This window comes from Geotrypetes seraphini, chromosome 10 (assembly GCF_902459505.1).
Source record: "Geotrypetes seraphini chromosome 10, aGeoSer1.1, whole genome shotgun sequence".
Lineage (NCBI taxonomy): Eukaryota > Metazoa > Chordata > Amphibia > Gymnophiona > Dermophiidae > Geotrypetes > Geotrypetes seraphini.
This window is the reverse complement of record NC_047093.1, coordinates 8,983,357-8,996,612: the sequence shown is the minus strand read 5'-3', so window position 1 is coordinate 8,996,612 and position 13,256 is coordinate 8,983,357. Positions and strand designations below refer to the sequence as shown.

The following is a 13,256-nucleotide window of genomic DNA, read 5'->3' as shown; positions in this document are numbered from 1 at the left end:
AGCATTAAATTAACATCTCTAATTAGATGGTATAAATTGAAGACCTGAGGCTGATACTGGGCAGATTTTCATGGTCTGTGTTCTGCATATGCTGATTGGGTGTATGATGGGCTAGGGAAGGCATCGATGGAAAATCTAGGAACTTGGAACATGAGGACGCCGCTGGGCAGACTTTAAGGCACGGATCCCGCAAACGACAAGATGGCTGGATAGGCTGGAGGGAGCTACGACGGCAACTCCAGGACGTGGAACCGAAGGACAGTATCGGGTGGACTATGGCCCCGAAATATCAAAGAAAAAAGACAAGTTCATCATGGATTTAGAAGGCGTGTAACTAATGGGCAGACTGCTGTCATTTGATTTAGTTCCGCGGTTATGGAATAACTTGTCTATAGACTTGAGAAAAGAAGAATCATACATAAATTAAAAAAGACATTTAAAAGCACATTTTTTTCAATTGGCTTTCTCAAATTGAAGAATTGAGTCAGGGACTGTATTTATGTAATGATTAATTTCTGTTAGGAAATTTTTAGTTGTATCTATTAGTTATGGTTTATTGAGATTTGATTGTTTTATTCTTTTATTATTAGAACTAGTCTTTAAGCCCGTTACATTAACAGGTGCTAGAATAGATGAGTCTGTCTGTCTTTTTTTCTTTGTCTCTCTCTCTCTTTGGCTGATGGCTGTCTGTCAATCTTTCTGTCCGTCTCTTTGGCCCCCTGTCTGTCTGTAATTCTTTCTGTCTGTGTCTCTCCCTGGCCCCCTGTCTGTCTGTCTTTCTTTCTCGCTCCTTGGCTGCTGTCTGTCTGTCTGTCTGCCTCAATTACCTGTTGTGGAAGATTATTCCTGCGATCAACCACCCTTTCGGTAAGAAATATTTTCTGGTGATGTCATGAAATTTCCCACCCCTGATTTTCAACAGATGCCCTCTTGTTGCCGTGGGTCCTTTAAGGAAAAAGAGATCCTCTTCCACCTCGATACGGCCCGTGACCTATTTGAACGTCTCGATCATGTCTCCCCTCTCTCTGCGTTCCTCGAGTGAGTACAGCTGCAACTTACCCAGTCGTTCCTCATACGGGAGATCCTTGAGACCTGAGACCATCCTGGTGGCCATTCGCTGAACCGACTCAACTCTCCACACATCTTTTTGATAATGCGGCCTCCAGAATTGTACACAGTATTCCAGATGGTCAAATTTACGTTTCCCATAGATCAATTTCGAAACTGAAGGCAAATTATGGGCACAGTTGAATACAGTGACGTAGTGAGGATCGGAGGCGCCCGGGGCACTGGCACTACCCCTGGCCCTCTTCTCTGCCCCCTCCCCCTGTCTAGCTCCCCCGGTGGGGAGCTATAACTTGCTGCCCGTGCCGGTGTCAGCTCTCCCTCTGATGCCACTTCCTAGTCATGGGACCTCGAAGTGACATCAGAGAGAAGCGCCAAGGCTGGCAGGAGAAGCATCATGCCAGCAAAGAGATAGACATATGGTGGTGGGGCATTGAAGGCATGCGGGTGGCATGGGAGGAGTGGGAAGGAGCGTGGAAGTGGAGAAGAGGAGAGATGCCAGCACCCCCACCAAGTGGTCGCCCAGGGCAATTTCTCCTCCCCCCCCCCCCACCCCATTAATATGCCACTGGTTGAATAAGATCTGAAGAGTGCAGCAAGGTAGTCCAGGTGTGGAGTGAGTCTTGGGAGAAGAGCCAGGTTTTCAGCTGCTTCCTGAATTGCAGGAAAGATGTTTGTCAGCCTAGTGGTGGGCTGGTCAGCAGGTCATCTTGTCACCTCTCAGCTGACAGCTGAGATTAATTACTGATGAATGTGAGAAGATGGGGTAGCCAAAACCTTTCTAATACAAATCTCCTTTCAGGGATCCATTACTGATCGCCACTGAACTGGGAGTGAAATTTCAGCCTTGCATTTGCATAAGTTCCATGCAGTAATGGCTTCCAGCGTGTCATGGATATGTGATGCTCCTTTTGCATACTCTGTGACTCACGTATTGACTTCTGGCAATGAGAGTCACAAAGCCTCCTTGCATTTATTTTTATTCTTTGTAGCATGTATGTATTCTATGCATCTATTCATTTTTCTCTGTCCCTGTCTACAACCCTATTCCATGCAACCTCTGCTATTGGTATGTCCTTCCTCAGGATCACATCGGGGCTTTCTGAGCTATTCTGCTCTTCTACCCTTTTGCCTCAAAGCCCAGCAAACCCCTTGAAGCTTCTTTTTGGAATAGTTGACCTGGCAAATATTTTGTGAATGGTACATAGAATAAGAGTTCTCTAAGCTTCCCCCTAGTATCTCTCCTCTCTCCTTATACACCTTCCAGAGAACTCCGTTCCTCATATCAGCTGCTCTTAGCTGTACCCTTTTCCTACACTGCCAATTCCAGACTTTGTTTCTTTCATCTAGCTGTCCCCTATGCCTGGAATAAATTACCTGAGTTTGGCCGCCAAGCCCCTTCCCTTGTTTAAAAGCTTTCAATCCATAACCCTACTGCCCACCAACCCAGCCAACAGATTAACCGTATCCATGACATCCTGTTTGTCTGTCTTGGCTGTTTAGATTGTAAGCTCTTTCGAGCAGGGACTTTTTCATAACTCTGTACAAGTGCTGCGTCCATCTGGTAGCGCTATAGAAATAATTATGGTAGTAGCAGTAAGCAGCAGCTCCCTGAGAAGGCTGGGTACTTCTGAATATTCATTATCAGCTGTGCCTCCTGTGTTACCACTTCAGTCTCCAAGACCTGTGGAAGTGGGAAGAGGTTGAAGTGTGGGATAGAATGTCTAACAAATATTTGTCTGATATCGGGGGAACTCAATTAACCACAACACCCGCAAAGATCCTCTTAATCAGGCATGTAATTTTCTGAAGTGATGTGGGCATTGTGCAAGGCATTACCTGAACTGGATGGGAGGGGGGGGGGAGCGGGGTCTCTGAACAAGAGGAATATGTTGTCCTTCTGAGTAGTAATATCAAAAGCCTCATGATTCCTCCAAGTGTCTTGAGAATGTCCAAGCAGAGGCACCGCAGAAGGGAGGGGAGTGCTAAGGGGAGTGTTTGCTCCCCCAAATGGATTTTTAACTAAATGGAACCTATGCTCCTCCTGATGTCAAAAGCCAGCTCTGTTTCTATGTCCAGGGAAATCCACAGTCCTCAGACATCAATGTTACTAGGGGGTGCTCAAAAGTTCTCAGCCTAAATTCTGAGCCTTATTTTGCCACTGGAGCTGAAAAGAGGGTGATCTGATTTCGTTATGTGCCAATTCTACATTTTGACCTTGTTTCAGATCATTGATTGAACCGTATCCAGGTCATTCTTCTCTTGATTGGGCCGAGAACTTTTCAGCACCCCTTTGTAAAACCCTACAGAATGATTACGAAAGGAGCTCTTTATAAATGGTTCAATGGTGCTTTTGCTGCAGTTGTTTTTCCAGTGAAGACAAAGAAGGTAAAATGCCTCCTTCTCCATCAGTACCATATTTATGTGCCTCTATATCAGATAAATGGATGAGGGTAGGAAGAACTAGAATGACAAATATGTCCTCAGGGGGTATTGAAGTGCAGAAGATCTCTTCAGTTCAGCACCATTGCATGGACAGCTCCTGTGACCGACAAAGAGACAGACAGAAAAATTGAGGGGCAAAAAGACATTTGGCACAAGGCAGCTGAGTAGTTTAGTTCCCAGCTTTCACTGTGGCAGGCAAATGTCACTTAATCAGATAACATGACCATAGATACAACTGGCCAGATACAACATATCGCTAAAACCTGCCGCTTCTTCCTCTATACCGGTGGTTCCCAAACCTGTCCTGGGGGACCCCCAGCCAGTCAGGTTTTCAAGATATCCCTAATGAATATGCATGAGAGAGATTTGCATACCTGTCACTTCCATTATATGCAAATCTCTCTCATGCATATTCATTAGGGATATCTTGAAAACCTGACTGGCTGGGGGGTCCCCCAGGACAGGTTTGGGAACCACTGCTCTATACTATTACCAAAATCTGACCCTTCCTCTCTGAGCACACTACCAAAACACTTATCCACGCCCTCATCACCTCATGCTTACACTACTGCAACTTGCTACTCTCATGCCTTCCGCTTAGCCATCTCGTTCCCCTCCAATCTGTCCAGAATTTGGCTCAACGACTCGTATTCCGGGAGAGCCACTATACTCATGTTACCCCTCTCCTAAAGTCACTTATTTGCCTTCTCATCCACTTCTGAACACAATTCCTCTTACTGACCTACAAATGCACTCACTCAGCTGCCCCTCACTCTCTCTCTTCACTTATCTCCCCCTATGATCCCCACTCCCGTGAACTCTGCTCAGCTGGTAAATCCCTCCTCTGTGCCCTTCTCTTTGGCTGCCAGCTCCAGACTACGTCCCTTCTGCCTTGCTGCACCATATGCGTGGAACAAGCTGCCTGAATCCCTATGGCAGGCTCTGTCTCTGGCGGTGTTCAAGGCCCAGTTAAAAGCTCACCTCTTCAAGAGTGCTTTCGACTCCTAACTCCTCCCACCGTGGGTTCTGCATCCCCAACCCCATATGTCATGTCTGTCTGTCCAAGTTAGATTGTAAGCTCTTCCGAGCAGGGACCGTCTATAAATGTCAAAAGGTACAGCGCTGCATATGCCTTTCAGCGCTATATAAATGATAATCAGTAGTAGGAACATAAAGTCCACCTAGCATGTTCGATGTCACTTCATCTGCAATGTGGTAGACTCCAACTGATCTTCAGCTCTGCTATCCCAGTATCTCTTGAATTCTGTTCTAGTTTTTGTCTCCATCACATCCCTTTGGAGGATGATCCACACATCTGCCCTCCTTTCCATAGGACAGTATTTTCGGATGTTCCTGCCTGCTTAGAGACTCATATACGACATAAAGGCACATGATGTGAGTGTTTTAAGAGGAAAGAACAACCCAGAGCAAGAGAGTTTTTAAAGTATTTGAAGTCTCTATGGCATTCAATCCCATCTCTCCATTCATTCCTGTAGGGCAGGGCTGCTCAAGTCCAGTCCTCGAGATCTACTGGCAAGCCAGGTTTTCAGGATCTCCACAATGAATATGCATGAGAGAGATTTGCATACCAAGAAGGCAGTGTAGGCAAATCTCTCTCATGCGTGTTCATTGTGGATATCCTGAAAACCTGTCCCGCCAGTAGATCTCGAGGACTGGACTTGGGCAGCCCTGCTGTAGAGTATAAATCTTGAGGTCAATAAGTATGATTTGATTTATTTCACATATTATACCACTTTCCAGAAATGTATTAAAACAGTTTACAATAATTAAACTAAAAATATAGATAAGCAAAAAATTACAATGAAACAAAACAATGAAGGCCTGGAACAGTCACAAGGTCGACCAAAAGAATTGTCACAAGGCGGTAAGGGACGCCAAAAAGGTTTATGAGAAAAAGTTAGCACAAGAAGCCAAGAACTTCAAACCCTTCTTTAGATACATAAAAGGGAAAAAACCAGCTAAGGAGGCAGTAGGCCCTCTAGATGACCAAGGAAGAAAAGGGTGCATTAAGGAAGATAAACAGATTGCTGATAGGCTAAATTCATTCTTCGCGTCTGTATTTACCAAGGAGGACACCACATTACTGCCCGAAGCAGAGAAAGTATTTAAGGGAGACGATGAGGATAGCCTCACCACAGTGAATGTGGACTTGGACATGATATACAATCAGATCGACAAACTAAAAAGTGACAAATCCCCTGGACCGGATGGAATTCACCCAAGAGTCCTAAAAGAACTTAAGGTAGAAATAGGAGAGTTATTACAATCCCTTGCAAATTTGACAATCAGAACAGGTCAAATACCAGACGACTGGAAGATAGCAAATGTCATCCCAATCTTCAAAAAAGGATCGAGAGGTGAACCAGGCAACTATAGACCTGTGAGTCTTACGTCGGTTCCTGGGAAGATGGTAGAAGCACTAATCAAGGATAGTATAGTGCAACATTTGGATAATCATGATCTGATGAGAACCAGTCAACACGGCTTCAGAAAGGGAAAGTCATGTCTGACGAACTTGCCACAATTTTTTGAGAAGGTGAACAAACACATCGATAGAGGAGACCCGGTGGACATAATATACTTGGACTTTCAGAAAGCATTCGACAAGGTCCCACACGCGAGGCTTATGAGAAAACTAGAATGCCCATGGAATAAAGGGGGACATCCTAAGATGGATAGGTAGATGGCTGGAGAACAGATTGCAGAGGGTAAACATAAATGGGAAGTTCTCAGACTGGGAAAAAGTGACAAGCGGTGTGCCCCAGGGCTCGGTTCTTGGGCCCATTTTGTTCAATATCTTCATAAATGACCTGGAAGAGAAAACAACGAGTAATATAATCAAGTTTGCAGATGACACGAAACTATGCCAGACAGTAGGGTCACTAATGGACATTGAAGAACTCCAAAGAGATTTGAACCAGCTAGGGAAATGGGCGGAAAAGTGGCAGATGAAGTTTAATGTAGAGAAATGCAAAGTTATGCACCTGGGAAGGAAAAACAAGGAACATGAATATAAAATGTTAGGTGTAACATTGGACAAGAGTGAACAAGAAAGGGACCTGGGGGTACTGATAGACAGGACCCTGAAGCTGTCGGCTCAATGCGCAGCGGCAGCAAAGAAGGCAAACAGGATGTTGGGCATGAAAAAGAAGGGAATCACGAGTAGATCGGCGGACGTCATAATGCCGCTTTACAGAGCAATGGTCAGACCACACCTGGAGTACTGTGTCCAGCACTGGTCTCCCTACCTAAAGAAGGATGTGACCCTGCTGGAGAGGGTGCAGAGGCGAGCTACGGAGCTAGTATTAGGTATGGAAAATTTGAGCTACAAAGAACGCCTCAGGAAACTGGGCTTATTTACCCTTGAGAAGAGAAGACTGCGAGGGGATATGATAGAGACTTATAAGATAATAAAAGGATTTGACAAAATAGAGCAAGAAGCATCGTTATTCACATTGTCAAATGTGAATCAGACAAGAGGTCATGGATTGAAGTTGAGAGGCGACAGGTTCAGGACAAATACCAGGAAGTTCCGTTTCACGCAGCGAGTGGTGGACGCTTGGAATGCTCTCCCGGAGGAGGTTGTGGCAAGCTGGATGCACACCTTCTTGCAAATCACATCGATGGATACGGGTAAACAGGTTTCATCGGGGAAGACCTGGCTTGGCCTCCGCTTGTGGGGGGTCACCGGACTAGATGGACCAAAAAGGTCTGATTCAGTGAAAGCGTTTCTTATGTTCTAAAAAAAAAATCACAAATAAGAGTTTTAATTACCTTGAAATCCAATTAAATGCCTCACACTGATGCAGTGAAATCATTGAATGGTATAATATGAACATGAAACCATTCTTGTGGTGGTGAGATCCATAAAAACTCACCCATATAACTAAAAGCACTTGTACTAGTGGAAGTCAAGTATCTGACAAACTGGGGCTTTTTAAAATGATTTACTCCCCCTTTTAACAAGCTTTTATTCGGCTTGATAGTCAAAGTGGTTTAACTGGCATCTGGCCTCTTAAACTGTCTGTTCAAGGCTAACCTCTCATTTTCAACAGGACTTAATTGATGGATGCTGCTTAAAATAGCCAGTTAGCTCCTATCTCAAAACCGGCTTTTGGGGGAAATTCATCACTTGGCCACTTAAGTGCTTATATTTAGCACTTAAGCAGCCAGACTAGCCACATAAATAGGATCCCATGAAAGTCAACTCTGTTGTGATTTTGGTACCCCAAAGCCATTTAAGTACCTTTGAATATCACAAACTAGTTATTTTTCAGCAGCTCGACAAACCCAGAAATGTAATTTATTCAATTTTCTATACCGTTCTCCCAGGAAATTCAGAGCAGTTTACATGAATTTATTCAGGTACTCGAGCATTTTTCCTTGTCTGTTCTGGTGGCCTCGCAATCTATCTAATGTATCTGGAGCAATGGGGGGGGGGATTAAGTGACTTACCCAGGGTCACAAGGAGCAACGTGGATTTGAACCCACAACCTCAGGCTGCTGAGGCTGTAGCTTTAACCCCTGCATCACTCTGGAAATCATTATGTAGTAAAAGTGAGCCAACTATAGGACAATGAAGCCATTGTGACATCACTGATGAGGTTGGCTCTTACTGGTGGAATGAGCCATTATGACATCACAATAGCAGCTCTGGTGATCAGAGGATGAAACTCTTCACACTATTTATTTATTCAGTTTTCTACACTGTTTTCCCAACGGAGCTCAGAACGGTTTACATGAATTTATTCAGGTACTCAAGCATTTCCCCTGCCTGTCCTGGTGGGCTCACAATCTATCTAATGTCCTTGGGGCAATGGGGGGATTAAGTGACTTGCCCAGGATCACAAGAAACAGCGTGGGTTTGAACCCACAACCTCAGGGTACTGAGCTGTAGCACCATACTCTCCAGACATGAGCCAGCATTGAATTTCCAGGCCTTACACCAGCGGTCGTCAGCAAAATGCTGAGCACCGGTGGCTAAATATTGACCCCCATCATTTTCATGGAATAAGCATCCCGGAAAAGTAGTGTAAATATGCACAGGTACTGGCACGGAGAATGACCTGCACAGAAAGGACCATTCCTTTATCTGATGTTGTTTGCTGTTACCTTTTGCAGGGAGATTTTCAAAAGGAAAATATATTCAAAATGCACAGGGAATGAAAGGCCCAGTATAAGTAATTACATGCTGTTCTTTGGTTTGTAGGAAGTGGTTTATCATTTCACAACCAAGGGTCTGATTGAAGGAGTCATTTCGGGCTACAATGCTACTGTCTTCGCCTATGGCCCCACAGGTGAGTCACGTTGCCTTCTATGCTTTATTATTCATGCATGGTCTCTTGAGTAGGAGGGAATCCACTTCCTGTACTCTAACTGAATGTGTTGCCGGAGAATGTGGTAAAATCAGTTAGCTTAGCAGTGTTTAAAAATTTTTTTGATAATCTCCTAAAAGAGAAAGCCTTAGGCCATTATTGAGATGGCTTGAGGAAATTCACTGCTTATTCTAAGGATAAGCAGCATAAAATCTGTTGTACTACTTGGGACCTGAGTTAGCCACTGTTTGAAACAGAATACTGGGCTTGATGGACCTTTGGTCTGTCCCAGTAAGGCAATTCATATGTTCTTATGTGAGCCAAGTCTAGGGCAATCAAGCCATTGTGACATCACTGCTGAGGTTGGCTCTTAGGCATTGGTGGAATGAGGCATTATGACATCACAGTCTCAGCTCTGGAATGTTGCTGCTCTTTGGGTTTCTGCCATTGTGACATCACTGCTGAGGTTGGCTCTTAGGCATTGGTGGAATGAGGCATTATGACATCACAGTCTCAGCTCTGGAATGTTGCTGCTCTTTGGGTTTCTGCCATTGTGACATCACTGCTGAGGTTGGCTCTTAGGCATTGGTGGAATGAGGCATTATGACATCACAGTCTCAGCTCTGGAATGTTGCTGCTCTTTGGGTTTCTGCCTGGTACTTGGGACCTGGGTTGGTCACTGCTGGAAACAAGATTCTACTGAGCTTGATGGACCTTTGCTCTTTCCCAGTATGGCAATTCCTATTTTTATCTGTTCCATAGTCTCAGTTTTTACATTGAAGTGTTAACTGCTGATTTCAAACCTGGATATCTGCCAAGATGGCAGTCTGTAGCTGACTTCCCTAAACCTTTGCTGCCAGCTGATCTTACATTCTTTACACTGGCACCAATAGTTGGCAATTCTATGCTAATATGTCCTAGTTGCTTTTTTATAGATTAGAACCTGAGGACAATAGCACCTAATTAAAGGCGGTGTATACATAGGCCACGGATGAGTGGACCACGGGCATGTGTGTAATTTATACAATACTATTAGTTATGCACATCAGTTGGTGCATTGACATGGCGTAAATGATTGCGCTAAAACTTAGTTGTGCCCACGCTGACTTACATTGGAATTTTATAACAATGACATGGTGCACAGATGCAATAGCGCAGGGGTGTCCAATGTCGGTCCTGGAGGGCCACAATCCAGTCGGGTTTTCAGGATTTCCCCAATGAATATGCAGGAGATCTATTTGCATGCACTGCGTTCAACGCATATTCATTGGGGAAATCCTGAAAACCCAACTGGAATACGGCTCTCGAGGACCGGAGTTCCCTACCCCTGATCTAAACTCTTAAATGAAAACCCTTCCAATAAACGTACATGAAAACAGAAAATACCATCCTAGTCTCTAAAACTCTTTCTTCTCCTTCAGAGGTCAAATCTGAATCCTGTCCTCTTCTTCACCATCTCTCCTGAGGGACTTCTTCCAGCTTGGCAGGTCCCTTCTGGGGCTTCCAGCTCCGTTAGAATCAGAGCTCAGCCTTGCATACAGTAGTGGTACAGTCTTCCTTTACAGCAGGGGAGTCAAAGTCCCTCCTGGAGGGCCGCAATCTAGTCGGGTTTTCAGGATTTCCCCAATGAATATGCATGAGATCTATTTGCATACAATGAAAGCAGCGCATGCAAAGAGATCTCATGCTTATTCATTGGGGAAATCCTGAAAACCCGACTGGAATGCGGTCCTCGAGGAGGGACTTTGACACCCCTGCCATAGCGGAATTGATACGTAACCTTCAGCATGGCACGCCTACACGGAGGCACCAGTTTATAGAAATGTTTCCAAGACGTTGGGCTTTTCTGAAGCCCAAACTGCACTCGCTGAGATCCCTCACTGGAAGAGGATGACCTCAGATTGGATCCTCTCTAGGTCTTAGTGCCCCGCCCCCAGATTGCCTTTGTCCCGCCCCTTTCACCCTACCATGGCAGTGCATGTATAGTGGATTTATATGGAATAAGGTCCCTATACATTCAATATGGAGCCACGCATATAGGCAAGAACCAAACGGCAGAGCAAGCCACAGACGTTAATCCAGCACCTTTAAATAAACAGTTGCTGGAGGGGTAAAAAAAGCCCACAAAGCCCGACTTAGCTAAGTTTCGCCCTGATGGACTATGAAACTTTTCTCTCCCTAGCAGTATTCATTGCCTATTTGTTTTCTTGGCTACGCATATAGACACTGATATTCAGTCCTTGTACTTATAGATTCATATGTCTGAGTCACATAAAGGAAAGCCAAGTATTCTATTGCCTCAGTGTAGCTCTGCCCCTCCCCAAAATACAGCCATCTTTCCTACAGAAGCTGGTGTGCTAGTAGGACGTAGGACGATTGATTATGGTATAAATGTGTCTCTATTGAAAACCATCTCATTGTCTATGAACCCAGAAAACGCCAACTCTGTGTTGTATCACCTTTACAGAAGCTCATGCAAACCACTCTGAATGGACTCCTCAGTAGCGGGATAGAAGCTTTCAATAAACAAAACAATGAATCTTCACACGTCTGTTTCTCATATGCTAGTTTTAAAGCCTATACTCTCTTCCTCACACTTCTCTCTTTCCCTTAGGCTGTTTTCCCAACTTGGATCCCACCCTGCTTTGCCCCGCCCCATATTTTCTCCTCCCATATCAGTGGAGCCCCTACATAAGTGCCAGCTGTGGGTTGCAGGAGGTGTTTGAGCTCCTCCAGTATTAAGCAAATTCCTTTACGGTGTCCAGAGAGGATCATTCGCATCATGTACTCCCTCTAGTCCTTGTGAAAAGTTGGCTTCTATGAGCTCCTCCTTCTCCAAACCTTCCATTTAGTCTGGTCTATTGGATCTTCCTTTCTTATAGAACTTGAACTTATCACATTTTGAGCACTATACCGTGTCCGTGCAATGTACCATACTGTCACTCTGCTTCTTGCTGAATCCATAGGTTGTGGAAAGACGTACACCATGTTGGGGACGGATTACGAGCCTGGCATCTATGTACGCACCCTCAACGATCTCTTCAGCGCCATTGAGGAGACCAGTGACGACATGGAGTATAAGGTTTCCATGTCTTATCTGGAGGTGGGTGCTGCTCTGTATCTTCCCAGAAGTGGGGAGGGGGGGGCTAGGTGATGTGTATTTGAATGTCAGTGTATTTGCTGTGAGGGTTGTGTGGTGCGTTCCGCAGTCTTTATGCAGCATCTCTGCATGACCGTTTTGAGTTTATCGATTCGTGTGGGTTCTGAGCTCACAAACTCTGAAGCAGGTGATATGTTTGCATTGTTTCTCCACGGATAGGCATATTCGAGGGGATTCTATAAAGGGCGTCCTGAAAAGTGCACACAACTACACTGGGTACTAAGCCAATTGACATCATGGGCAAAATGGGGTGTTCTGGAAATTTGTGCAGTGTTATAAAATACCAAAGATGCCTTCCCAACTTGGTTTCAGCGGGTGTAAGAGCTTGTGCCCAAATCGGTGCTACGCTCTGTTTGATGAACGGGCTGAACCTGGAGCGCCCTTTATAGAATAACTGTTGAGCGCTGATTTTTCCTGGCACCAGAATCTGGATGCCATTTGCTGCATCTTTTCCTATATCTGTCTCTTTATGATCATAGTTTCATAACAGAGAACCTATGTGGACCTATGTCCAAAGTCCCAATTTTATGTCTGTTTTATAAAGGCAGTATAGATTTCTATGAGCTTAGATTTTTGGGCCAAAAAATGGGGGTCTCGGTTTAAATTCAACTTGGCGCTCACCCGCCCCTCTCCCAGACCTGTTGCAGGCCTCTCTCTGGCCTGCCATAAGCCCTGATGATTCAACAATAAGCCGGGACAGGAGGGATCCGTCCCGTTTCCTGACTCTAAAACATCCCACTTCCTTCCTGCCTCTTGGACCTCTAGAATGCTCCTGCCCCATGCAAACTGCTATCTATAATGGCTGCCACAAGTTCTCGCAAGGTTTGCCATGGTAACTTGTGGCAGCCATTTTAGATAGCAGCTTCTACAGAGCAGGAGCCTAGGAAGATTGCTCCTGCCTTGGTTCACTGCTGGACCACCAGGGCTTTCAAGGTAGGCTTTCTAAAGGTCCGGAAGATGGGAGGGAGGTAGGATGTTTTAGAGTCAGCTGGGACAGGAGGCGGGAGGGATCTCTCCCGCCCCAACTCACCGCTAGACCACCAGGACTTACAGCAGGCCTGGAGAAATGCCTGCAAGGCATCAGGGGAAGGAGGGAGAAAGTGGAGACAGGATGCAGATCTTGGCAGGAGAGGGAGGGGGGCTAGGTGCAGAACCTGACAGGTCACGAATATAAATCTTCGGTATATATCCGAGTTGACCTTTTTCCCCTTATTCAATGGTTTCATGGCAAAGAACGGGTATTTGTTCCC

The 13,256-nt window shown here is 45.2% G+C and overlaps 1 protein-coding gene across 1 annotated transcript in view; it reads left to right on the top strand.

Moving 5' to 3' along the window:
* Positions 1–13,256, top strand: part of KIF19 (kinesin family member 19) — a 122,014-nt gene that overhangs the window by 39,680 nt on the left and 69,078 nt on the right. The window contains exons 4-5 of the mRNA XM_033961262.1: positions 8,741–8,828; positions 11,813–11,949. Coding sequence (XP_033817153.1) covers positions 8,741–8,828; positions 11,813–11,949 — 225 coding nt within the window. The remainder of the gene's footprint in view (positions 1–8,740; positions 8,829–11,812; positions 11,950–13,256) is intronic.